This window comes from Lontra canadensis, unplaced genomic scaffold, assembly GCF_010015895.1.
Source record: "Lontra canadensis isolate GAN:19392208 unplaced genomic scaffold, GSC_riverotter_1.0 scaffold64, whole genome shotgun sequence".
In the NCBI taxonomy this organism is placed as follows: Eukaryota; Metazoa; Chordata; class Mammalia; order Carnivora; family Mustelidae; genus Lontra; species Lontra canadensis.
Window position 1 is genome coordinate 9,320,372 of NW_022631058.1, and position 26,559 is coordinate 9,346,930.

Sequence of the window (26,559 nt, forward strand, 5' to 3'; positions counted from 1 at the left end):
CCCTAACACTGTTTAGTTCAACTGGAACCGTTCCAATTTCATGTTTTGCCTTATTTTCACTTCACAGAAGGTTTTCGTTAAAGAAAAAAAAAAAAGTCAAAACATACAAAATGAAAAGGAAAAGGAGAGAGGGAAGTGAGAGGAAATCTTAGCGAGCACAAATGGAGCTCCAGCTTTAGGGGTTCTCCTGCAGCGTGCAGAGGTGGAGTCAATCCCAGGGCTTTCGTTCCCCTCCTCGGTGGCCTGCCTGTGTCAGGGACGATGGTGCCGCCTCAACCGCCCGGGGTGGTGGTGAGGCTCCAGTGAGGGCATGCAGGCGTGTGCCGAGCTCAGTGCCTGGCACCCAAGAGGCCAGGGTAATGAGTGGCTGCCCTGGGAATAAAGCCAGCCTCCCCGGAGCCCTGTTCACTGGTAAACATTTTCTAAACTTCATTATATTTTTAACTTAAGGAATTCACAATGATGACAAATATAACTAGTGTTAAAGTAATCCAACTTAAAAGTATGTTCACTGTCCTTTCCTTCCAAGGGTCTCTTTTCAGGTGTCTGCTCAGCTCCGCAATCCCTACCTTTGTCTCTCTCCAGGCCGACCACCCCCTCAGTGAGCTTTGCCTCTCACACGCTTGCTCACCAACAACTTGCTGACTGAGTGTTCCTAGCTCTGCCCACTCACTGAGTTCATTACACATTTCTCACTACCTAAAAACAAAGGTTATCAAACCTGTACATCAGAATCATCTGGGAACTCTTAAAACGACAGACCCCAGGGTCCTACCCCAGAACTTCCTTCGGGCCAAAGAAGGCAACATCCCCAGGCTTTCACTGGAGAATGGGCTCTAAATGTCTTGTTGCTCTTAGCCTGCCTGAAGAGATGTTATAGACCAACTCCCCTGTATCTTGTCAAATAACTCGGGATTTCTCTCTCCATCTCTCTGAGGATCTAAAGGACAAATCTGTACCAGGGATCTCTGTATTTTTCATCAGTTAAAAGTCAGTTTTAATCTTCTGACCACTTAAGCCAAACAAGTGATCAAAAGAAGAAAATATACCATACAAGCGATCATGTTTCTCTCTTTGCCTTAGCTACTAGGAAGCTCAATGCCAAATTCCTGACGGACGATTCTACCCCTTAAACCAATACATTGATGTTATGATATTAATTTTGTATATTAATGTTGGGGTTCCTACTTTAATTTTCACTGTGTCTTGATTTCTGCATGTGCATTTAAAAAAAAAATTCTAGTCATGCTGCATTTTTGTAATCTGCTGCAAATTCTTTCCAGAACAAGATGGGGTACGTTAGAGTAATTAATTAAATATAGACATTCACAGGCAGCCCTCTGCAGCCCAGCAGCTCTAAAGCAAATGGTAATGAGCACCAAAGTAAAGATGGCGGCTCAGAGCAAAGTTTTTGGCTTTGGGTCAACTCCCCGAACATAAACCTCCCCACTGACTCCGGTTCATAGAGGACATCTGGAAACATATCTGAACTCCATATTAAGTATGTTTTAAAGTTATAAAAAAACTTAAGGAAAATAAAAACAGCTACACAAATTCAAAATCTAGAATTCCGACATTTAATTCTGAATCTGTGGTCTCCCAACTTCCTGCAGCAGCTCCACACATGGAACTAAAATTCTGGTCCTTACGGAAAAGCAGCAGGTTGGTCTAACGAACCACTACAGGTGGTTAGTAGATGGTGAAGTCTGTGGCCTCGTACATCAGACAAAATGAATGGATCATTTAGAATATTGGAACATTGTTCTGGTCGTTTAAGAACATGTGATCATTTTTTAAAGTTCTGGGGGCTCCAAACAGCCTGTATGCTATGTCCCTACATAACCTTATACTTTGAACCAAACTAACTACCCAAACACTACCCGTTCCCAAATGTGATAAAAAAGATAGTTATCTGCCAACTGAAATGCTTTTCTGTATCTGTGAGAGGATCTGTTTTCTTGGGCACAGAGCCAGGCACACTCCTGAGGAGGCCAGGCATCCGGGGACGGGGTGGGGGAGGGGCTTGACAGCCTGGACTGGAGCTCTGGGCCACCGGGAAGACCCCTTGTGCTTGTAGGGACCGCCGTGTACTGGTAACACACAGAGGGGCTCCCTTCCCTTGTTAGCCACAGCTCTGCATCAGAAGGGTGGGGACTGGCCAAAGGGCTTGCAGCCGGGCCGGCACTACCTGGGAGCATGTGCCTTTGACCCGAGCCTCAGGTGTGTGGCCAATGGGGCCTGAAGGCTAAGCACTTCAGCTGTTGCTGTCAGTTGTTACTTCTCCCACAAAACAATCTAAAGATACGGATCGTATTTATTTAAAAGGTAAGAACTCTTGGGTGTGCACGTTGGGCACAAAGAAGGGCGCGATCTAAAGTTTCCCTACCATCTAATACTTCAGTAGTGCAGAACGTCTTAAACACTCTGCAATTTTACATTTTTGCAAACGTTGCCTGATCTTTGAAGATCGAAACTAACCGTGAACAATAACCTAATGAACATAAACTAGTAGCTGTAAAATTCTTTTTATTGCTTTATATATTTTGATTTGTCTAACCAATACCACCTTACCTTAGCCAGCACGCCATCCATGAAAAATGACGCCTAATTCCACAGCTCCAAATAACTGCGATTACCCTTCCGTTCTCTCACTTATGTACGTGGGGTGGGGTGGGCCCCAGTCAGACCCTGGACCATTCGTATAAGCAGTGTGCTCCATTCAGACCCATGCCTGGCCGGGGCGTGCAATTTCTCAGAAGGAGCCTAAGAAGAGCCAGAGCTACCACGTGGCTGCATGGTAGTTTCTAATTATGGAGCGCTTACTGTATGCCAGGTATGAGGCCATCCCATGTGAATCTTCCCTGACCCAGCACAGAGCGGGGGTCCTACCTTCCTATTCTGCAGATGGAGAAACTGAGACCTGAGACACACGGCTGCCAGTGAGAAGGAAACTAGGATTCCAGGCCAGGACTGATGCCAGCACGATGAGAAAGAAGGAGCCAGTCTTACCTTGCTGATTTTTTTTTTTTTTAAGATTTTATTTTATTTATTTGACAGAGAGAGATCACAAGCAGGCAGAGAGGCAGGCAGAGAGAGAGGAGGAAGCAGGCTCCCCGCTGAGCAGAGAGCCCCATGCGGGGCTCGATCCCAGGACTCTGAGATCATGACCTGAGCCGAAGGCAGCGGCTTAACCCACTGAGCCACCCAGGCGCCCCTACCTTGCTGATTTTGATGATGATATACACAGTTTCAGGTTTCTCTTCTCCCTTTCTGTATCTTTGGCGGACCGAGAAGAGGAGGGGAGTTGACTCTAACTTGAAAGGATGGCAGAAAGGGAGAGCTGGACCGGCCTGCAGAGGGGCTGGCTTAGCCACCAATCTGCCCCGTGGCCCAGAGCCAGCCCTGACTCTCTGGACCAGGTTCGCCTATCCGTTCATGGTGGCTGTGCCCAGGTAGGTGTCTAGAAGAGCTCCCAGCTCTGACATCCTGTGACTCGAGCTGGTCCCTGTGTCTCTGTACGCACCATGTACAAACTGGAGGCCAGGATGGGATTTGTGGTACTCTGCTGCTCTCACCAAAATAGTGATCCTGAATATACAGGAAATACTATTTAAATCACCCTGTTCTAAGAAAAACATGGAGCAAATACTTTTTTATGAGATGGGAAGGGAGGGTGTGGACAAATGAGAAATCATGATAAGGCATGTAAGAGACACATGCAGGAAGAACTCCCACAATTTGATTTTGTACCACGATATGACTCCCCAAACCAGGGCATGTACTTTCTTGTCCCATCTCGGAGATGAAAATACTGGAAGGGATGGAGGGGGTGAATACAGGCCATGCTACTGACACCCCCAGTCCCATCTGGACAGACCGTAAACAAAGGCCTTCAGCAACGTTGAGTGTGTGGACTCTAATGTGTATCCACCAGTGTAACTAGTCAAAATTAGAACAGGTGGGCACCAAAAGAAAATGTATTGTAATATTGTCTTAACTCCTTTGGGAAAGCAAAGACAGACATACCTGAGACCTTCTCTGTCCCTGAACTATAGCAGTGTCACACACAGCCTTAGGCTTGGGTACACTCTACAGGCAAAATCCATGTCTGAGTATTAATGTAAAAAAATGGTGTTACTTTTTTTTTTTTTTTTAATTACAACACATTCTCAAGAGATCTGAAAATTTAAGAGGCAGCATTAGCCACGCAGACAGCATTTACAAGGGACTGATATGTGGGGCCCTACAGTTTAACTAAAGATAACAAATGATTCAGAGATGTGACAGGCTTTCCTGAACCACACTTCAATCACTTCCATAAAAGCTGCAGAGGAAGGATAGATACCCTTCTGGTCAGCCTTCAAGATACAAGCATGACTGTATGTGCTTTCTGCTGAAAAAAATCCCGGTTATTCCACATCCTCCTGGAAGTTACAAATCTCAGTGTAGCTGGCCTGCTTATTCTCATCTTATTTTTTATTTTTACTTTTACTGAGATATAACTGACATAACATTTTATTACTTCCAGGGGTACAACATAATGATTTGATATTTTTATGCGCTGCAAAAGGACCACCACAATAAGTCTAGTTAACACCTATCAGAACACGTAGTTAGAGATGGTTTTTTTCTTTTGGTGAGAACTTTTAAGATCTCTCTCCTATCAGCTTTCAAATATACAATACTGTAGTGTTAATTCTAGTCACCATGCTGTCTATTACATCCTTGGACTTAATTTATTTTCTACCTAGAAGTTTATACCTTTTGACAACCTTTACCCATTTCACCCATTCCCCCATCCTGGCCAGCTTGTTTTTAAATCTCAAGTTTTCAAATACATTGTTTTCTTCACTAGCTGAAATGCTTGCTACAAAGTTTCAAGCTTTTTTTTTTAATTTTTTTTAATGATTTTATTTATTTACTTGATATATACAGAGAGATCACAAGTAGGCAGAGAGGCAGGCAGAGAGGAGGAAGCAGGCTCCCCACTGAGCAGAGAGCCTGATGTGGGGCTTGATCCCAGGACCCTGAGACCATGACCTGAGCCGAAGGCAGAGGCTTAACCCACTGAACCACCCAGGTGTCCCAAGTTTCAAGCTTTTAATGATGATTTCTAAACCAATTACTTCATCATGATGCAAAGGAAAAACACGTTTATTTAGATAAAAATTTCAGGTTTGTACATGTCTCCTACGTGTTCTGGCAAAGAACTTCTCTCAAAGTTTTTGCTAGAGTTTTCCTTTTTTCCCCTAATTTTACTTATAGTCATATAAATTCATCTTAACCTACATTTAAGAACCTAACTCTAGGGTTCTGAATGTTTAAAAAGAAAAAAAAAACCCACTCTTGGGAAAGATTGACATTTCAGTAATCTCCGCCAGCTGGCATGTTCCAAATGGAATCTAAATATTGTATTAACAATATCAATAACAAGCAGGTTCGGCGGGCCTTAATAAAACACGCTTGGATTGTGAGAGAAATTCTTGTTATTTTGTGTTTCACCAGCTTTAATTTACTGCATTGATTTAATAAAAATCTATGACAATCTCAACTTTAATCACTAAGAAATCTGAAGTTCACCATAAGTGCATAATGAAAATCTGAAATCAAGTAGGTGTAATGAAATTTTTGTTGCCCAATCATTTTTGCAACTTTTGACCAAGGTGACATACCTAGCAAAGCCCACATACATGTCCAGTTCAATGAATTTTCATAAACCATTTATTTGCCCATGTAACCAGAACCCAGATGAACAAACCAGCAACCTCAGGGGCCACCCTTCTCCCCTCTCCAGTCACTGCCTTCTATCCCAGAGGTAACCACAACCTTGACTTTTCCTTGCACATTCCTGCAAACTCTGGCAGGGGGCAATCCTGAACCAAGGGGATCCCCGTTAGAGTCACTAGGCACTCATGGGCTTGCACATTATTTCTTTTCCTTTGTGTAAGGTAGGTGGGTATCCTCCCGATTCTATAGATGAAGAAACACAAGGTCAAAGTCGAGTATTTGACCAAGCCAAGAGGCATATGTGTGTACGTGTAAATGAGCATCTCACTCTGGGTGTGGGTGGGAGATGGGTGGTATGAGGGATTTTGAGAGTGAGATCCAAAGCCAGGTCCCTCCAATGCCAAACTCAGTTCTGTATGTCGCACAACTGCTATTTTAGGCAACCTTATTTTCCTCTCAATTCATTGACTAACATGTTCGAAAATGGCCTGATGCAGAAAAGAACTATATCACCCCTGACCCCGGCCCCCAACCCCTTGCACACTCACGCCGTGTGACAGTTCCTGAAACAGGCTCTTTTTTTCACTGAGCGTCTTATCTTTCCCCCTCACTACATTTTGGACTGTGAACAATTTTTGAGTCTCTGTGTTAGTGCTAACTTAATTTTAAAAATTAAGTTGGGAACTAGCAAGTGAGCCTGAAGAGGCTCCATCTCTGGTCCTGAACTGGATTTTCATTACTCAACTGCTCTTCAAATTATACTGATTTATGATGTGATTATTACTGCTTTTCCTAAGTGCCCTGGGTAATGAGAGAAATGCAAGGGCACCCCAGACTTTGGTGATCTGGGGGCTCTGACACGCCATGGCCTGTCCAGCCGCCCCACCCCTCACTCCCCATCTCTCACCTCTACCCCAAATGTCTTGGTCTAGGCTCTCCTCTTGCCGGGTCAGTACAGCTGCTCTCACGACCTCCCACCTTCGGGTCCAGCTGTGCCCACAACAACTCACATGGTGCTGACCATGGTCCACAGTGGTCAAGTGATATGGGCCACGTGACGCCAAATTGGCCACCCGGCAGCTGTCTTCACACCCATGTTGTGAAGACCAGCTCTTAGTTCTTTACCCTTGCTTGCTTGTCTAAGTTCAGTGCAAGACTGAAACGCTACCATCTACCCCAAGTCCTCAAAGTCAAAGCCACTCCCCACTGCCTTTGTGAGCATCTCCCCACCATTCTGCCCGGAACAGTTTTCTTTCCCCTACCCCTCCTCTTTCCTGTAAGGAAAAAGGGCAGAGTGACTTCCCACCTCCATCTTGGCTCATCCCATTTCTCCTTTGTGAACATACATATGTCATACACCAATGTACTATCTGTGCACTTCCTTACGAACCGTGCCTTTGGTTTGGGCTTCACTATTTTGTGAGCTTGTCTGAGTGTTTTTGCCACGGCTGCAAATCATGGTGCCTCTTTTGTATTGGGGTCTGGAGCGACACTGACTGAGAAGTGCTCGGCTGACCATGTCAAGCAGATTTAGGAGACGTGGGGACAGCGGCCTCACACGGCACTAGCAACACCCGTAGGAGAAGACTTCCCTGAACTCCTGACATCCGTCCCCCAGAGTCTGAGCTCTTCTGAGATGGCACAAACCACCAAGGCTTCTGGGTGATTCTGTCCCCCAGCTAGACTATAAATTCCTTAAGACTGGAGATCTCCTTATCTCCAACCCCAGCCTCAAGGGGGTACCTAGCAGGCTGTGGGAAATGAAGGGATGTTTATGAAATATTTGCATGTAATTCACTGAACTGAATTGGACTGAACTATGTCCTCCCACACCCCTCCACACCCAATTCATATGCTGAAACCTTAACCCTCAATGTGGCTGAATTTGGTTAAGGTTAAAGGAGGACATAAGGGTGGGGCTCTAATGCAACAGGACCCTAACAGGTCCTTCATCTAAAAGGCTGGTGTCCTTGTAAGAGAAAGAGACCAGAGGAAGCACATGCACACAGAAAAGGCCACGTGAAGACACAGCGAACAGGCAGCCACCCGCAGGCTAAGAAGGGACAACATGCAGAGATCACGCCTGCGGCCCCTTGATCTTGGACTTCTTCTAGTCTCCTGAACTGTGAGGAAATACATTTCTGTTGTTTAAGTCACCCAGTGTGTGGTTATTTTGTTACGGCAGCTCTAGCTGATGAATACATTTACCAACTGTCCAAGCATCTTGTACTCTCTATAGATAGGGCTCTGGGGACCAACTCTGGCTGCGAAGGGAAGTTCATGAAGATACGGAGGTTTGTTACTCAAGGTTAATCCCCAGTAAAGGGCAAGTGTCTCCCATTTTCCGTCTTTCCCTTATCAACAAGGCGGCTAGTTAAGGCAATACATTTTAGCAATCCCCATTCTGCCAGGAAAAGTGAATGTCATCATTAACTAAGATTCTGGGCCTCTGGGAAATTACTTTAACTTGACCGACACCACCTTATGCCCCGAGATCTTGATAATCCTGTACGCCCAAAGATCATGGCCATTATCATGAAAGGAAGGCTGGACGAGTCTCAAATGGGAAGATCTGCATTCTGGCATTAGATCTTCCACTTAGTGGCTACATGTACCGGCATATGTAACCTCACATTTTTGTGCCCAGTGCTTTTTTTTTTTTAAACAGATTTTATTTTTAAGTAATCTCTACACCCAAAGTGGGGTTCAAACTTACAACCCTGAGATCAAAAGTCACACTCTCTACCAACTAAGCCAGTCACGCGTCCCTCCAGTGCTTTGCTCTTTAAATAAAATGGCTATGCTGTTGTAATGGACAGTTCTTCTCTTCTTTGGGAATTGATCCAGACTTGCATCTGGAGACCCTTTCATTTCCCAATCCATCCCTGTGATTAGAAGTGAGGTTTCCAACCCCAGCATAAAACAGTCTGTGCCCCTCCCCAACAATTCCTCGGGTCACAGCGATGGTTCCCAGGGGTCATGTGAGCCAGGCTGGTCTAATGACAATGCTGCTCAGAACTTGGCCTGAGAACACCGAAGAAATGCTAGACTCCAAGGTGATGTCTACAGCACAAGGGGCAGTGGCAGCCATCTTGGAAACTCAGTGTGAGCTTCCACAAGCATATTTCCACCAGAGACTAAGCTGAGTTGGGGAACAGAGAGAACAGGTATTATTACTACCACAACCCTACTTTGTTAAGTCACCATCTCGGGAAAGCTCTCTATGCTCATCTGATGTTCTTTCATTTGACAGCCAAACCACTAAGTGGGCCTCCTAGACTGATGGCGAGTGGGAGGTCTACTGCCGCTCAGAAATCATCAGTGACGTACATTTAGTTTAACTGAGGCTATTCACGTACAGATTCTTTAGAAGTCAGGACTCTTGGGTGTATAACCCCCAACACCCCAAATCAAGCTAGGTCAAGTAAAATGGGGAATTCAGAGTTCATGTAATCTAACCATGGGAAGGACAGTGGTAGAGTGGCCGCTCATCTCCGTTTCTTTGCCTTGGTGCCATTTCTTGGCAACAGTGGTTGACTCCTCGTGGTACCCCCTGTTGGATCCAGCACATCCTTCAGAGCCCCCAGATCCAAGGTAAGAAGTCACGCCCATCTCTCAACCAACTGCCGAGGCCAGGGAGCTCCTGTAAGAAGTTGGCACTTCCCCATTTGCAATATGTATTAGAAGCTGGGGTAGGCGAAAGCAGTGGGTCCCACAAAAGCACCCCACTTTAGGCTAATGACAGCTGCAATGTTTAGAAGTGAAAACTTCATTTGTAATTGTTTCATTTCGCGACCATGGCAAAACTCAATGAATGAAGCCTCTTAGAGTCTGAGGAATAGAGTCCATGCAAATGATAAACAGAAGTAACCCTTCTGCATGCCACAGGGCTGCTCATCTTTGGTCACGGTGTCCTCACAATCATGCTCGCAGTGGGGGAAACGAGCCCACAGCCAAGACACTGCGTTAGAGCAGCTCTATGCACAGACATGTAGTTCTAAGACCTCAATGCAATCGGTATCAAATTAGCAGCATGATATCACCCTAAATATGCCCCATAAAAATTTAAAAAAAAAAAAAAAAAGAAAGAAATCACAGCCCAAAAAGGTCCTACCCATGTGTTTTAGGGTGACCGTGAAGTGGGGTACAAGTTCAATATGATCCCTTAAATGATTTTCTGAAGTTCTTTATCACTGTATCTCTCTCCTTTCTTTCTTTCCCTCCCACCTCTGAAATGCATCTTTGCAAATAATTCATATTCTGGCACAGACCCTGAGACGAAGAAACAGGAGTACAGACCACAAGCCATTCTAACCCATCCCTTAGGAACCTTCTTTCTCTGTGTCACATTTCTGCAAGATCTTAGTCACTCCAAAGTGTCAGTGAGAACAGCTGGTGAGAACTCCAGTTCTCCTCCTCCGGCGGGTATCAAGTGTCTTGTGGGCATTTGCCTTCATGTAGCAGGAGCTTCAGAGAGACTGGAAACAGTCTTAAATACTCCTGAAGGTATAACTTCCGTTTAACTGGGGAAGGATTTTTTTTACGTTATTGTTATTTGGGGGGTGGAAGGTACTGAAACTCTTAGGAAATGGCAGAAATGCTATCATAAGCATAATGACTTCTATTTATTAAACCCGCAATAATTGCCAACTGCTGTACATACACAATCTTGTAATCCTTACAAAATCCCATGAACTACTGCCATCTCTTTGACTGGCTGGGAAGGGAAGACAGAGAGGCATCAGAGGAATTGCTTGGGGTCACATGGCCAGGGGACTGCAGAGGTTGGCCTCTGCACCGAAGACTGGCCTTCAAGGTCTCTGCTCTCCCCTCCCAGCACACTGCCTCCCCTGGAGGGAAAGCAGCAATGATGGGATTTGCACGCGGAGCTCCCACAAAACAGGGGAGACGCTACACAGCCATAGGCTAATCCCCACAGTGATACAATCTCCTAGGTAGGACTAGTGTTTTCCCATTTTGCAGTAGCCCAAAGTGGTTCATGTAGCTTTTCCAAGGTCAGATGGCAATAGGACCGCTGGGCAGGGGATGGATCCAGGTACACCTGATTTGAAAACGGAGGTCTTTTATCTGAATATCATCATTTACCAAGGCCAACAGGAGAACTGGGTGGGGCAGAATCCCCTGTTAAAAGAGGGGCAGGGGGATGACGGGGCAGGAGACATTTGTTCTTGCAGACTCACAACATGGGGTGGGAACAAGCCTGAGTGTCTAGGCCACATTCACTGGTGTAGGTACACGTACACACACACACACACACACACACAGACACTCCCAACGTATCATGTGCTCTGCGGTGAGCGCTAGACCCAGGAGTTCTCAGCCACACCTTCTGGTCGTCCCGGGAACCAAACAAAAACACAAACTTGACCTCTTGCAGTTTACAGGTAGACAGACGCTTGTAAGTGCACTTCTGAAACTGTAATGTGAACAGCTCCATGAGCATATTCCAAAAAATTCTTCATTGTAAGCCTCTTGGCAATTGCACAAAAATATTTCTAGACTTCTATCTGAGCACAGTTAAACAGAACTTCAAGGGGAACGACTTTTCCAATTGTATTTTGAGACTGAGTACCTTGATAAAAGCAGGCTCTGCAGTACAATGTGATCCAAAATTATATCATCTTTATATATTTTATAATCTGATACAATTTAATAGATAAGCAAACATTTTTAATGTTCAAAAATTAAACTGTAGGGATATCTTACTATTGAAGATTATAATTGGTGTAAAAATAGCTCCATCTATCTATGACTGTAAAATCCAGATACACTCAAAATACTCATCCTGCAGGAGTGGTTCCTCTCATTGCATTCACCTTTGAATGACTGATTTGAGAATTTCTCTTTTTCTCTATCCACAGTCTTTGAAGTATCTTAATACTTAGCTGTTTACAATAGTGCTGTGTGGGGAGCAAAAGAGGAATAAAGCACCTGGATTACCTGAATGAAAACACACAACATAAGGACTCATTTCTGTCTTTCTGTCTTGTCATTATAAACTGCTTTTGACCATTACAATAGGATTCTCCCCAGCCCCAGTCTGCAAGACACTGCAGAACAGGCAAACTTCTCCAGGGGAACACCTCAAAAAAATACTTGGGCCATTCGGAACCGAAGATCAGGTAGTGGGAGGTTTTTAAGGCTTATGATGTTGAGTTTGTGACCTTGAGCAGGGCATTTGTGTGGACCTTATTTTCCCCATCTACGAAATGGGAGTAATCATACTTAATGTAGAAGGCTGAGACAGAAATTATGTAAAACACTGGGGTGCCTCGGTGGCTCAGTCAGTTGAGTGTCCAACTCTTGGTTTCGGCTCAGGTCATGGGGGTGGTGGGATCGAGACCCGCATGGGGCTCTGCCCTCACCGTGGAGTTGCCTTAAGATTCTCTGTCCCTCTGCCTCTACCCCGCCTCAAATAATAAGTAATCTTAAAATATATATATATATATATATATAGAGAGAGAGAGAGAGAGAGAACGCATGTACCATACAGAAAAGGTTGTTTATTACATGATTCTACCTATAAAAATGTCCTGAACAGGGAGGTCCATAAAGACAGAAAGTAGACTAGTGGCTATGTGCTGAAGGCCCTCATGCCCCTGTGACCATCAACGCCCACAGGTGGCATTGCCTTGATTCCGTCCTCTCTGGCTTCTCTGTACCAGTGGGTGCTCCCGCCCCTCCCCTCTTTATGAAAGTCTTGGCCCTTCATTTCAGGGATTTTCCCGTTTCTAAGTTCTTCTCTGCTGTTACTGTTGCTGCTGTCAGCTCCCACCACTTTCTCTCATAAATTTACGTTTTTTTCCAACATGAACCTTTCCCCTCTTTTTCATTCTATGCCCCCATGAAAATCTCATCTGCTCCATTATTTGCAGTGGCCATTTCTGGATTGACATCTTCCAACACTCCCCTTCCAGCCTTGACCTCCTTTCTCCTAAACTCCAGCCTGTCTCCCCTCCTAGCGATATTAGCCAGAAACAGGAGGGACAACCCAAGGACCTTGCCCAGCAGGTGCATGACCCAGAGGAAGCTCTCAATGCCATGTCCCCCATCAGACCGGCAACTCCTTCCAACTTCCTTATTTCTGTCCACAAGGTACCATTTTCTCAGGGTGCAACACCAGATTTTCATGAAGATGGTTCCCAGAGACGGCAGGAGAGAGACCAGCTGACGTGTGAGCCAGGAGGAACAATCCAGGCTACAGGACTGATGTTTCCTCAGATTCCACGATAGGCTGGAAACACTGGGAAAGTGGGGGTAACTGAAGATGGGGTAAATCTGGATTCCCAAGAGATAGTGACAGTCAAAACTGACCCGAACCTTCTTTTAAAACTACATCCATATAAACATATCTATCTATCTACCTGTATTTTTTACACTTCCTTGTTTTTAACTTTAAGAGGATGTTCCCAGTGACCACATAGACCATGAGTGATTAGAAAGGTGACCGGCATGCCTTTCAGTTCACCTGACTGGGAACAAAAACAGCCTCCTGACTTTATGACTGTGGTTCCGTAAATATCTTTACAGATAAGTCAGTGCAGGACAAGAAGACAAATGATGCCAAGAGAAAAGGGCCCCTCCTAAAATGCAAAGGGCTCCACAAGCCAAAAGAGGACAGAAGGCAATTAAGACTTGGGGGGAAATGTAGGGAGGTTTCCCTCCCCCCTTCCCTCCACTTTCTGTTATTATTATATTTTTTTGAAATGGGTGTGCCTGGGGACAAGAATCCGGAGGTTTATGCATTAGGTAGATGCCCTCGTTTGCAAAATGGACAAAAGAGTCAGCTTGTGGAGCAGATTAGATGAAAGGAGCCAAAGAGCCCAGGGGCTGCAATCAAATGGGAAAGAAATGAGTGGGGGAGGGGCAAGGCAAAGCCAAACAAGTCCTTCTGGAGAGAAGTGCCCAAGTGCCAGGGCCCGGGGGCTGGCGGCCGGGGCAGGGAGGGGGTCCAGAGCCACCATCCTGGCTCCACAGAGAAGGAAACGACGGCGCTCTGGCAGCGAGAAGGGAAATCACGCAAAGGAGAGTCTACCAGGAGTCCACTCCTTTGAGGTGTTGGCGGAACTTTTCACCCTGACTCTATCTGCCAGGATTGATGATCAGAAGCCCCGGAAATGAAACCATTGAAAGTTAATGATCGAGCATTTGTGAGGTGCCAGGCACTGGACTGGACTTACGCTTGAACGTTCTCGTTCTTCCTGACCCTCCACAGAGATTGTGGGGAGCACCTCTGGTAGCCCCACTGTACAGATGATCAAAACTGAGGCCCAACGTCCAACAGCTGGTGCCCAGGGAGGGAGGGATTCAAACCCGGGCTCCCTCGCGTGGCTGTCTACGCACCTGCTGTGTACATGCGATTTGAGAGCGAGGGGGATAGCTCCCTGTTGGTGACCTGGGTGACCTCGCAAGGAGACAGTCCTATTTGTAAGGAATCGGAGATAAAGGGATGAACAAATCTTTCCCATCTATGTATACATCTGACAGGATCTGGGGCCTCCCGTCTTCGGCCCTGTCCTGAAAATCACTAACCCCAGCAAAGGGACAAGGGAAATTTTCCCAGGGAAGCTAAAGAGCACAAGGAAATCAAACACAGTCAGAGCAGTCCAGCTCTATTTTCCCATTTTCCCAGAGTTTTGTAAGATGTTCCAATAACTAACTCTTTCTAGGAATTTAGCATCTTCTAAATGTCTACTGATAAGAATTTCTTGAATCCTCAAATGAGAAAACATTATTATTATTTTTGTTGTTGTTGTTGTTGTTGTTGTTGTTACCATCATCATCCCCACAGAGAGGTTTAAGCCAGTTCCCCAAGAAGCCAAGACAGGGTTCACTGGCGCACTTCCAGGCTCTCCAAACTGGTAACGCACCACCGCCCTAAGATCCATGGGGACCTTCCAGAGCTGTCTTGCTCAAGGACTGGAATCTTCAGCCAGGCTGCCCCCACCCTGTTTCCTCTCCTTGGACCCCCCTGCAGCCGCAGCTGACTGAGGCCCCGCTCTTGCCACTGAGCTCGAGCTAAGCCTCATATCCATTTTGACCCGCTTTTCAGAAACACGTTGCCAGAATGGAGTGGACCTAGTACTCAACAAAAACGCTGCCTCCTCTGAGGTCCACTCCTTATTTCATACATGAGAACAGGAAAAACTCGGGATGCCCTGTGGCCTGCACAAGGTCAACACATTTATCCAGTGGCAGCACCGGGACCACAACCAGGCCTCCCTCGCTCCTCATCCAGGGCTTCTCCCACTAACACTTGTTTCTGATACACAGACTACTTGCTCTTGAGCCTTTTAGAGCAGGAAATACAGCTTAGGGGAGGGTACTACACACTTCCGAGCAGTAAAAATATACAGCAGAGCCATGGCCGAGGGTCAGGGCTGTGGCAAGGGCGTGCAGGACATGAACTCCCAGGAAATGGGGCACCTAAAGCCAACCTGGAACTGGGGAAACTGGCATTCCTCGAAGCAAGGCACCCAATGGTCACGGTCAACTTCATACGTGTCTGACCAATGGCAAGTGTGCACCTGTGCTCTCCTAAGGACCGCCTGCGTCCAACAGCAAAAGAGCTGGTTTCCCTTCTCCCTGCCTGCTTATGGGCCTGCAGCAGCACGATCCTGTCCGTGCACTGAAAGGGCCTCCGAGGTCTTCTTTCCATTTCATTAGCTCATCCAGTGGGTTGTCAGAAGTGAATGGAAACAAAAATCTGTTATGCGTGTTATGGAAATTTATTTGAAGTCTGCCACTGCATCCTAAGTAAACAGACTTAAAAATTAGTGGCCCGGTCCTGGAGTGAGAGAGAGAAGGGAGGCGGAGGGAGGGTCCACAAGGCTAGCGGGGTGTTAGCAAGGGGGCCTGGCTGGTGGTGGCATCTGTGCTTGAGCATCTCTTCCCCAAAGGCTGGGATGTGCGGTCTGACCCCAGAATGGGCTGTCAGGGGTCGAGGGGAGGGGCCCTGGCATCCCTCCCAACCCCTCTGGTGACTCCAGCCCATCTGGTGGCCAATACATAGAGATGGGTAAGAAAGATGCGCCTGCAGGTGGGGTAGTGGGGGTGGGCCCGGGGAGCACCTGCTCAGAGGAAGGGCTGGAGGTAAGAGACGCGGGGCCCAAATGGGCAGCTGGCACAGAGCGCCGGAGGCAGAGGCTTCTCTCTGAATGCAACTGCACGGGGAGCGCTGAGGCCGACAGGCCCGACGAAGGCTGAAAGGGCAGAAGTGGAAGCCAAGATGACTGCAGCCGGTAGGAACTCTGAGTCGAAGGCAGGAAGCGAAAAGCACAGCAAGGTCCCCCAGAGTGTGGGCTGACACCTCCGGGGACCAGATGAAGGGTCAGCCCAGGGGTGAACAACGTCTTTAATTAGGAATCACGGACTCATTAAAATAACCCATCCAAGGGTGATGTTTAAATAAAGTAGCCTAATTTGAAGTTCGATGGGTAAATGGAATGTGTGTGTGTATGTGTGTGTGACATTAATAAAATAAAAAATGTATTTCAAACACATAGAGACCAAAACAGGGACACACAGACGCGAGGAGTGGACAGCTGGAGACACCTGTCAGCTAGCCACTGCTGCAGGGCCTCGGATAAGCCACACTCATCTGTTTGGACCCGACCTGGGCCCCCTTTAAACACAGGGCTTGTCCCTTTCTGGCACACGGCGAGGTTTCCGTTGTACAAGAACCGATGTACTCTCTGGTCCTTGGAACTGCTAACATCCTGAAATTGTCTCCAGCAGCTTAAATGGCATTTAAAATAAGTACTGTGAATTGATGAAATGACCAGTTATGTTAAGTACCCATGCCTGGTGTAATCTAAACCACATCTTACCCCATTATCCTCAAAACTGCTAGATGAGTCAGCAGGCCCTCTCGCCAGTGACTCTGCAAGAACCAAGTACAGAGACCACACTCAAGTAGGACCGAGTGCTTCCTTCCCGTTAGTTCTTGCAACTGGTTTTATGCTGGAAAAAAAAATAATAATAACTCCTATGTTTCTGCTCAACAGCTAATAAACCAAACAACTCCTCACCAACACACATGGGTTCCCATTACATTACCATTATGCCTATTCTATGGATTTCAGGGTCTAACTTCCGCCGTATCCTCTCTGGACAAAACAGTGCTCCGAAGCATATCCTGCCGAGAACAGGGGCTGTCGCCATCCCAGAGTGCCCACGAAGCATTCCTTCTTCACACCCACCATACAAGTCCCCCTCACTGTGCGCCCTATTGCCTACAGACTCTTGTTTCCCCTTCTCACAATGCCCTTTGCTCTCTTTCCACAAATCCACAAGGTATTTTTCAAGGCCTCATTCAAGGTCAGCGCTCCCCCTACACTCCCACCCTCCTGGCAATATTCAGCCTCCCTCCTCCAAATGGTGCGACACACCTGCTGCCTCGGCCGTGCCTGCCTTCTTTTAGTTTCAACTCCCAGGGACACTCCACACAGTGGGGTTCTCCCCGATCACTCCCGTATAGCCTGTTCTGCATGGGAGGGGGACCCACAGTTAGCCGGGCTTTGCCGGCCAGTCCCCGGGCCTCTATGTCACCTTCTACCACATTCTAGGAGGCAGGTTCTTCAGGGTATCCTGCTTGCCTTCAGTCCCAGTCCCTGAGGCTAGGACCTACTCACAGAGTTCTTTCCTAGTTAAATTACCTAGAACAAATGCCCTCCTGCTTGCCACAGGGGAAAAGAAGAAACGTGTGCATATTTTTAAAATGTAAAGTATAAAGACAAGAAAGTATAAATCAGGCACATTTTCTTCCACTTGAGTCTAACCTCAATTGTCTGTTGGCATGACTGGGCAGCTCCCATCTTTATACACCCATGTTTTCATTGTAAAACTTTTGTTCATGGGCGTTAGTGACTTCTTGATAAACCAGTACCACCCACCGTAGGGGCACAAAAATATTGGTTAGGGAGAACAGGCAGAGTCTGGAAAATCTCAGCACCATAAAAGTGTCTTGAGAACTCTATATACAGATATAGCAAATATACAGCAAAGAACTATTGCAGGAAAAAATGAACAAATCCTTGCCCACCCGCTCAAACTCCAAGAGTCTTCTGATTTTCACATACACCAAAAAAATTAAAATTAAAAAAAAAAATAGGAGAGCTGTACTTAAGTGGATGTGGATTAAATAAGCATCTGAAATTGGTAATAATGAGATCCTCAATGCTCAGAATAATTAGAATTTTAAACCCTATCAGGGAAAGAAAAAAAGGTCCACACCCATGAGATAGCATCTCAGAGTGAAATCACTCAACTTCAGAACCTTACTGATGTTTTCGTCATGCTTTCTTTCACCTGGCAGAAACAACCAGAAACTAATCCCAAGAGCAAATCTTACTTAATGTGAAACTTAATGAATAAAAATCCTGTAAGAAAATGTACTCGCTAAATAAAATCCCTCTTCTGAAAATAATCCAAACACGAATGATATTCATATCATTGTTATAGACGTACATGAAAAATAAATATGCACATAACTTTGAAATTCACTTGAAAACACTCCCAAAGGCTCATCGTAATTGGTTTCCGTTTATACCATCTGAAGGGAGAACAGATTTTTTTTAAATTATGTATTAATCTTTGAGAGTGGAGGGAGTTCTCTATTTTCCTTAAATATTTAGGCTATCTGTAACGGTCATTAAAATGAGGATTAGTGAGATCCACCTGCCTAAATTTCACCTGTACCAAGCAAACAGGCAAGGAAATCCTTCAGCTGCTGATTTCACAGGCTATTAAAAGGACAATGTGTGATCACGTGGCCTATAAAACAACTGAAATGTGATGCCATCTCTTTGAGCTACTCAGGAAAACCGAAGATAAATGCCCCTTTTCTCAGCCACATTTATATTCCATTCCTTCACACACCTGGCTGGCCCTCGGCATGAACTTTTCAGGAAAAGAGGTTTACCTGCTCTAAACCAACCCAAAGGCAGGCACCACTCCGGATTCGAAGCCTGGTGCAGTTCTAACCCTCTCGGTACCATGAGACCCAACTGCTTTTTCGCCACTCCGACACCCAGCCCATCAACGAGGCTAACGGGGACAGGAAACTGGAAACCTCAGGAGCCCACCAATTCCAGCTTCTCTGCACCACAGACCTCCAAAGCAGTGAAAATCCAGAAGTATCTAGAACGCATCTTACGGCTACTTTTAGCCATTTATTCTTTCACTTTATTCAGTCATTTCAAAAGAAACTTAAGAGCCAGAGCAGGGATGAAAGGCAGTTGGAATTCCTTGAGCACACTGGAGAGGACTGACAGCGAAGCAGCCAAGGGTGGGCCAGACAACAGGAAGAACGTCCCCCTGCCAAGGACGCCGGTGGGGACAGGAGAGGGGTGACTGAAGTCTGAGCCTGGGAGTAAGCCACAGCCAACCGTCCAGGCGCACGGGCCAACAAGGAGTAAGGGGACCTACCCCGTGCACCAAAATGCCGGCACAACCCCAAAATTCCTCATTTGCCCGAGAACTGGGAATACACAACTGGGGGGGGGGTTGTTTTCACCAGCTGCCCAGCTCAGCTCATGCTACTCTCAAATCCTAACTGCCACGTCATTCCAGTTTCACCAAAGCAAGCCAGGCTTCCGAAACAGGACCCGTGGGGGCAGACCAGAGAACCGGTCCCGGTCTCGGGCTAACAGTTCAGAGCAACCAGGAGACGTGAGTAGGAGGAAATAAAGAGAACTGGACAAAGAGCCGCAGCCCACAGCAGTCACACTTCTCCAGACAGTGTCCGCTGCTAAAGAGGACAGAGCTCCCCCGCTGCCAGCAGCCCAAGGGCACAGGTCCGGGGGGTGGGGGGGACGGGGAGGGGGCGCGCCTAGAGACCTACCTTGCAGAAGGGCTCCATTTCTCTTGAAGAAGGTGCTGCCCGGCCAGATGGGTGGACCTGATGTGCTGGAAGAGAAGAGAAACCGGGATAAGCGTGGGCTCGTGGACACTCGCTCCCCCAGCAGAGCTCTCAGAAGGCCTCAACACACTTTCCCAACGACACGTTATCTACCCCCCCCACCAAAAACACATCTTTAAAAACCACCAGGTTTGTTTTCAGTTGAATGGGCTTTGTGTTTCCCAGCGTGGAACCTGTCCGTGTGGGTGTTCTGCCCACTGTCCTGGGCCTTCTGCCTCCTGGGCGCTGAAATCATTTGCAGGTAAACGAAAGAGGACGTTCACATGGTTCACATCACAATGTAGCATTTAAGAACAGCTGCTAATCGACTCCTGTTTTACAAACTTATGTGGCAGAGAACTTCTAGCCACGGCTTCTGGGACCAAGTGCGTTTTCCGTCCCCTCCTAGTGACACCTGCCTGTGATGAACGCAAACCCACTTTTCTCGGCCTTTCTCCTCACCAGATCCTCCATATACAGAAATAGCTTGGATGGACTCCCTCCCTGCCCCTCTGTCTCGTTTGGTATCCTGTTTTCCATTTCTTTGCTTACTAAAATGTTGCCTCCAAACCCTATAGAACATTTCACAGACGTGGCTACTGCCCATGGTCCAGTAGTAGGAGACAGAGGCAAGGACACAAGGAAGGATCCACACACACAGACACTTTGCTTCAGTTACAGATGAACATTTCAAACTGCTTTGAGATGCCCAGTGAAGAACTTTATAACCAAGCCAGTCTCAGGAAAATATCCTGGGAGTGGGAAGTCGGTTCTTCTAAACCAAGGATTGGTTTAATTCATGCTAGACAGCACTAAGTCAAATAGGTTACTACAACCAACCCAGGAGGCAGTACAAGCTACCTTCGTTAAGACAGTCTGTGGCAGGATGCCTGGGTGGCTCAGTCGGTTGAGCCGCTGCCTTCAGCTCGGATCATGATCCCAGGGTCCTGGGATCAAGTCCTGCCATCGAGCTCCTTGCTCGGCGGGGAGCCTGCTTCTCTCTCTGCCTCTGCCTGCCACTCTGTCTGCTTGTATGCTCGCTTTCTCTCTCTCTCTCTCTCTCTCTCGCTCTCTCTCTGACAAATAAATAAATAAAATCTCTAAATGCCCAGGTATCAATAAAGTTTAAAAAAAAAAAAAAGACGATAGTCCGTGGCAAGAGACACAGTAGAAAAATAAAAAGCTGGTCTGACAGAGTTGTAAATCCAGTGGGCACGCACACACAGTACAGGAAATCAGAAGGGCTACGTAATGAACACTTCCCCAGTCAACCAGGGTTTCTGGTTGGACAGGACAGCAATCCATACTGTTAACAAGGAGAAACACCAGCGACACATTCTGCTGACCCAAATTTCGTTACCAGAGAGGTACAAACAACATAGCAGGTACAGGGACACATTCTGTGATGGGTGAGGAGCGGAGAGGGAGTGGAAAAAGAGCTCCAGTGCATAGAAATACTGTTCCCCGAAAATGCCGAATGTGCTAGAAAACACTATGAACCTTCACGTAAATGAACCTTTTTGTTTTATTCTGTTTGGGGCTGACTATACTCAGGCTAATCGAGAGGAATGCATCAGAGCCACAGCTTTTCCTGCAGTCCTCCGGGCTCAGGCAGGTGTGGCCTCTGAGCGGCCAGGCTGCATAGGGACACCAGATGTGGCTGGGGTCTCAGGGCTGCAGGGCGACAGCAAGCTGATTTCTCTCCTATCTGATTCCAGTCCTATTCCATGGAGGCTTTTAAGGCTCAAAGATGCAGGAAAAATAATGTGCATCAAAATGCTCAAGATTAAACAACTCTAGCCAACTCCCTGGGATTTTTACCGTCTTATTTTTATAAGAAAGCAGGAAACAGCAAGCTGGCTGTTGCCAATCCCGAGTCACCTGATTTCTAAAGATATTTAAAAACTGAGGACTTCATTATAGAGGAGTTGGTGCTTCGAGAGAATTCAATAATTGAGTATTACTGCAGGAGCCTGAATATCCAGCTTACTTCCATCCAAATCTCCTCTTTATCCTGACCTTGATTTGGCTGAACACTGAGGCGATGCCAGGCATGGAGTAAATGTGGGGAACTGAGGTCAGGTAAATCCAGTGGTTTAAGATAAGGAAAATTCTCTGCATGATAGAAATCTACTCGGTGATTTCTACAACATCCTTTTAATGTACCTAAGTCACTGATCACTATTCTAGTCGTTCTGCCACACTGCCCCCACATAATGGCTACTCCAGTCGTGGAGAGAGATTTGGACGGGCCCACCCGCAAGCTCTTACCCGGCCCTCACCGTCAATGATGAATTCACCTCCGGTCTCTTTCTAGCTCAGTTAAGCTGGTTCCCATCATGCTAATTACAAAGCTTTGGAGCTCCCTAGCCAGACAGTCTACATGCCTCTTTTGGATGGTCCCTCAACACAGCTAACTGTCAGGGGACTCAAGGATTCATTAAGTACCTATTAGGAACTGTCTTTGGGGTGGAGAAGGACACAGGGGAAAAATGATTTTTACGGCCTCTAGGAACTTACCTAGCTCCGACCTCCTGTGACCATGTCTTAAGTGACATATATGACTATGGAAAGACCAATGGATACGACCCTAGTGGCTGCAAGCTGGGGAGGCAGCAAACGGATTTTTTTTCCCCTCTCCATCTGGTGATGCTCAAAGCTCACTGCCTTTAAGGCTCAAAGTTGGTTTTTAAAAATTTAATGAAATCACCTGAAAGAGTTTATTAACCCTAGGAATTCAGAGAAGCAGCTAACTGAGGTCTTCATAGGAATTGCTTAAGGACCCCGGAAACCACTAGTTTACGAGGCAAATCAAGAGGAGGGGAGTATGGATGTGACACATGCAAGGGGGAGAGGGGCCAGGGGCTCTCTACACTCAGTCACTTGAGCACTGGTGACTTGTAGATGGCCACTGCCATGAGAAGTGGCCACTAGGGCCCCCTTACACCTACTGGAGTGGGTTTGAATCACCTTACAATGGTGCTCACAGGGTAGGATGCTGGGATAGCAAATTACCATTCACAAAGTACAGCAATCAGTGTTTTTCCAATGGGATTCCCCAGGCTGCGGGTGGGCAGGGCAGAAAGAGGCGCTAAGGAGCCGGAGGCCCTGAGAGGTGCCGGGACGTGCCCAGGCATCACAAGGCTGGTCAGTGAAGAGCCCAAGACCAGAATGGGTCTTCCAGCGCCAGCCACTGTCTAGCCACACACACGGCATTCTGGCACTAAACTCACGTCTATCCTCCATGGAAGAAGGCTGTGGATGGTATGTCACTAAGAATCTCAAGGCCAATGGCTAAAATCACAACACAGGAAAGAACAGATGTTGGCAAGGATGTGGAGAAAGGGGAACCCTCTTGCACTGTTGGTGGGAATGCAAGCTGGTGCAGGCACTCTGGAAAAACAGTATGGAGGTTCCTCAAAAAGTTAAAAAGAACTATGGTCCAGCAATTGCACTACCAGGTATCTACCCAAAAGATACAAAAATACTGACTTGAAGGGACACATGCACTCCGATATTTACAGCAGCATTATCAACAACAGCTAAATTATGGAAACGGCCCAAATGTCCATCAACCGATGAACAGATGAAGAAGATGTAGGGGGTGTGTGTGTGTGTGTGTGTGTGTGTGTGTGTGTATAGATAATAGATAGATAAACACAAAGGAATATTTCTCAGCCATAAAAAAGAATGAAATCTTGTCATGTGCAACGACGTGGATGGAACGACTGCATTATGCTAAGAGAAATCAGTCAGTCGGAGAAAGACAAATATCAAATGAATTCACTCCTATGTGGAATTTAAGAAACAAAACAGATGAATGTTAAGGGGGGAAAAGACAGTGAGAGGCAAACTGTAAAACAGACTCTTAACTATAGAGAGCACACCGAAGGTTGCGGGAGGGGAGGTGGGCAGGGGGAGGGGCTCGATGGGGGATGGGCATTAAGGAGGGCTCTTGCTGGGATGAGCACGGGGTGTTATACGTGAGACTCACTAAACCAGTATTATACTATATGTTAACTAACTAGAATTTAAATAAAAACTTGAAATAAACAAACAAAAAGAATCTCAAGGCAAAATCCCAGGCTACAAAAAGCAATGAGGCTCACCATTGGTGTAGTACAGACAGGTGGGCTATCGTTGGCAGAAACACAATGCGGGTGCCACAAATGTCTCATTTCAGTAACGCTCTAACAGAAGGCCATGACCTTCACCCTATATGCCAAACCCACTTGTAACAAAGGCAGCCAACCAAAGGTTAAGAGGGCTCTGCCTGCCAGAAAAGCAGTTTGTGAACTGGCATTTGAGCACACTGATCCAGGCTGATTGTTAAGACCAGAGCTAAGCCTGCAAAAATCCCAAGAGAAGAATGATACCATTTTAACAGCATCCCCAGCGTCTGCTGGGTCTCAGCCCTCAGCCACTTCTTGGGCTGTACCCTCAAAGCTGCATGACTTCCAACTCCCGACGGGACACCATGCGCCAACAGGTCGTACAGCCCTAAGGTGGCTCTTGGCACAATGATGCATTTGATTGTGGGACACTCCTCCACTCGTGAGCTTTCATCATTGTGAGAACCAGGCAGACTGTAACCAAGACCCTGGGGGGTTCTGCCAAGACCCATACACTGGCCTGGACTTTCTATGAATCTAATGAAAAGCAAATTAAGAAAAGAACTTTTTCCTAAGAACTCAGCTACCAAACATGAACGGGTGTACCTAAAAAAAGAGTACAGAGCACTCCAACACAAGTCAACCTTCATGACACTATACTAAGTGAAATGAGCCAGACACAAAGAGACAAATATGGGACTATACTCGAGTGGTCAAATTCATAAAGAGAGAAAGAAGAATGGAGGCTGCCAGGGGCTGAGGGGCAGGGAGCGGAAAGAGCTGTTTAATGGGTACCGCCGTTTGGTTAGATGAAGAGAGTTCTAGACTGCTTACACAATAGTGTGAATGCACTTAGTGAACTCTACTGGACTGTGCATCTAAGAAAACTATTTAAGATAGTAATATTTAGGGGTGCCTGGGTGGCTCAGTTGGTTGAGCATCTTGATTTCGGCTCGGGTCATGATTTCAGGGTCAAGGGATTGAGCCCCGTGTTGCGCTCTGCGCTCAGCACGGAGTCTGCTTGAGATTCTCTCCTTTTCCCCCTTCTTCTCTCCTCCCCCTTCCAAATAAACAAAATCTTTTAAAAAAAAGATGGGAATATATAATGTTTTATCTATTTTACCACAATTAAATTTTTTTAAACATACAATGAGAGAGACAGGAGAGAGCGAATGAGTGAAGGAACGTGTATAAGAACGAGTTTGAAGAAATAAATCAAAGTCTAAATAAATAGTTTTGAGCAGTGAAGGACCAACCTACGTGCTGTCTGTGAAGGGACAAGTTAGCATCTCTGTTAGAATGGTCCACGACACACTACAAAGCAGAAAGCCCAAACCGACTGAGGAAAAGGAAAGGGGTATCATGAGACCAGTCTATCCTAATCTAGTATTTACAGGTCTTGCCCAATACATCGTAGGCAATGGAATAGCCTCCTGTAGTATTCTTAGCCCTTGAAACGAGAGTGTGAAGGCAATCACTTGGGACGTGTGACATCTACCACCAGACTGTGTTTACCTAGAAATAAAACACTCAAAGCACTTGTAAGAGCGGGGAAATTCCTGAAAAAAATACCTGAAATTTTATTGTTTTAACTCTGTGTATTCATCACCAGGAAGTAACAGAAAAACAAATGTGACCCAGATCATACAATAACAGAGACCCCTTGGGTGAAGGGTGCCAGTCACTCAAGTTTGGAAAGAAGAAATCAGAGCAGGTTGGACAGAGACCAAGTCGGAAGGTATCATGTCTCACAAAATACTGCTCACAATTTGAGAAGCACGACTAGAGAGCTCAGCTGAGCGTTCAGCTTCTTGGGGACATTCCTGGTACTTTATAACCTTCCAAACAAACAAACAAAACAAAACCAAAAAACAGAACATGACGACATATCAAAGGGATCTCAGCGGCCACTTGGTCCCCACTGACATGTGGTGGGGGGTGGCACAAGATCTGGACATGGGAGTTTGTGCGAAACAAAACAGCCTGGACGTCTTTTAACTTGGCCAAGTCTCAACTCCATGCCGTCAAGTGGGGACAATGACACAAGACAACGCACAAAAGAAGGGCGCTCCGGGAACTGCAAGAATCCGGGTGGTGAGCCTGAAGACAAGGACACTGCATTTCGGGGAACTGAAGAGACATGCTTGGTGCCAACACTTCCCCTAACAGCCTGTGCACTCCCCCAGTTTGGCTGCTGTTCCTGTAATGGACGAGGCGGCCGCGCCTTCCTCTTCCTCTTCCTCTTTTCTTTCCAGATGCTCTGAGATGGTCTCATAGTGAACATTCCCCAGTCCCAAGTAGCAATGAACAGTTTATAAAAATCAACAGGGTACAAGGAGCAGCTTTACAGATATCAACCACTTTAAAGAGCTAAAATAAACAGAGAGAACTCAGGGCACCCGGGTGGCTCAGTGGGTTCAACGTCTGACTCCTGGTTTCCGCTCAGGTCATGATCTCGGTGTCATGGGATGGAGCCCCATGTTGGGCTCCGTGCTCAGTGTGGAGTCTTCTTGGGATTCTCTCCTGCTCCCTCTCCCTCACTCCTCGCCTTGCTCGCATGCCTGTGTGCGTTCTCTCTAATAAATCAAATCTTAAAAAAAGAGAGAGAGAGAGAGAGAAAGAGAAAGAGAGAGAGAGAGAGAGAAAACTCTGCAGAGAATCCTGCACAGATCCCAAGGGGAAAGTATGGCAGCCCACAGTGATCTTCCAGGGTCTGGTGGAAACATACTAGGACTGGCCAATTCTTGAGACAGCATTACTGAAACATTTAGACAAAAATGACCCAGGACCACAAAAGCC

The 26,559-nt window shown here is 46.5% G+C and overlaps 1 protein-coding gene across 7 annotated transcripts in view; it reads right to left on the reverse strand.

The window, feature by feature from the left end:
- The window catches only part of FOXN3 (forkhead box N3), a 287,806-nt gene that overhangs the window by 89,999 nt on the left and 171,248 nt on the right, over positions 1–26,559 (reverse strand). For all 7 annotated transcript variants that reach the window (XM_032878602.1, XM_032878609.1, XM_032878608.1 and 4 more), the window contains one exon: positions 19,592–19,656. In XM_032878602.1, coding sequence (XP_032734493.1) covers positions 19,592–19,656 — 65 coding nt within the window. The remainder of the gene's footprint in view (positions 1–19,591; positions 19,657–26,559) is intronic.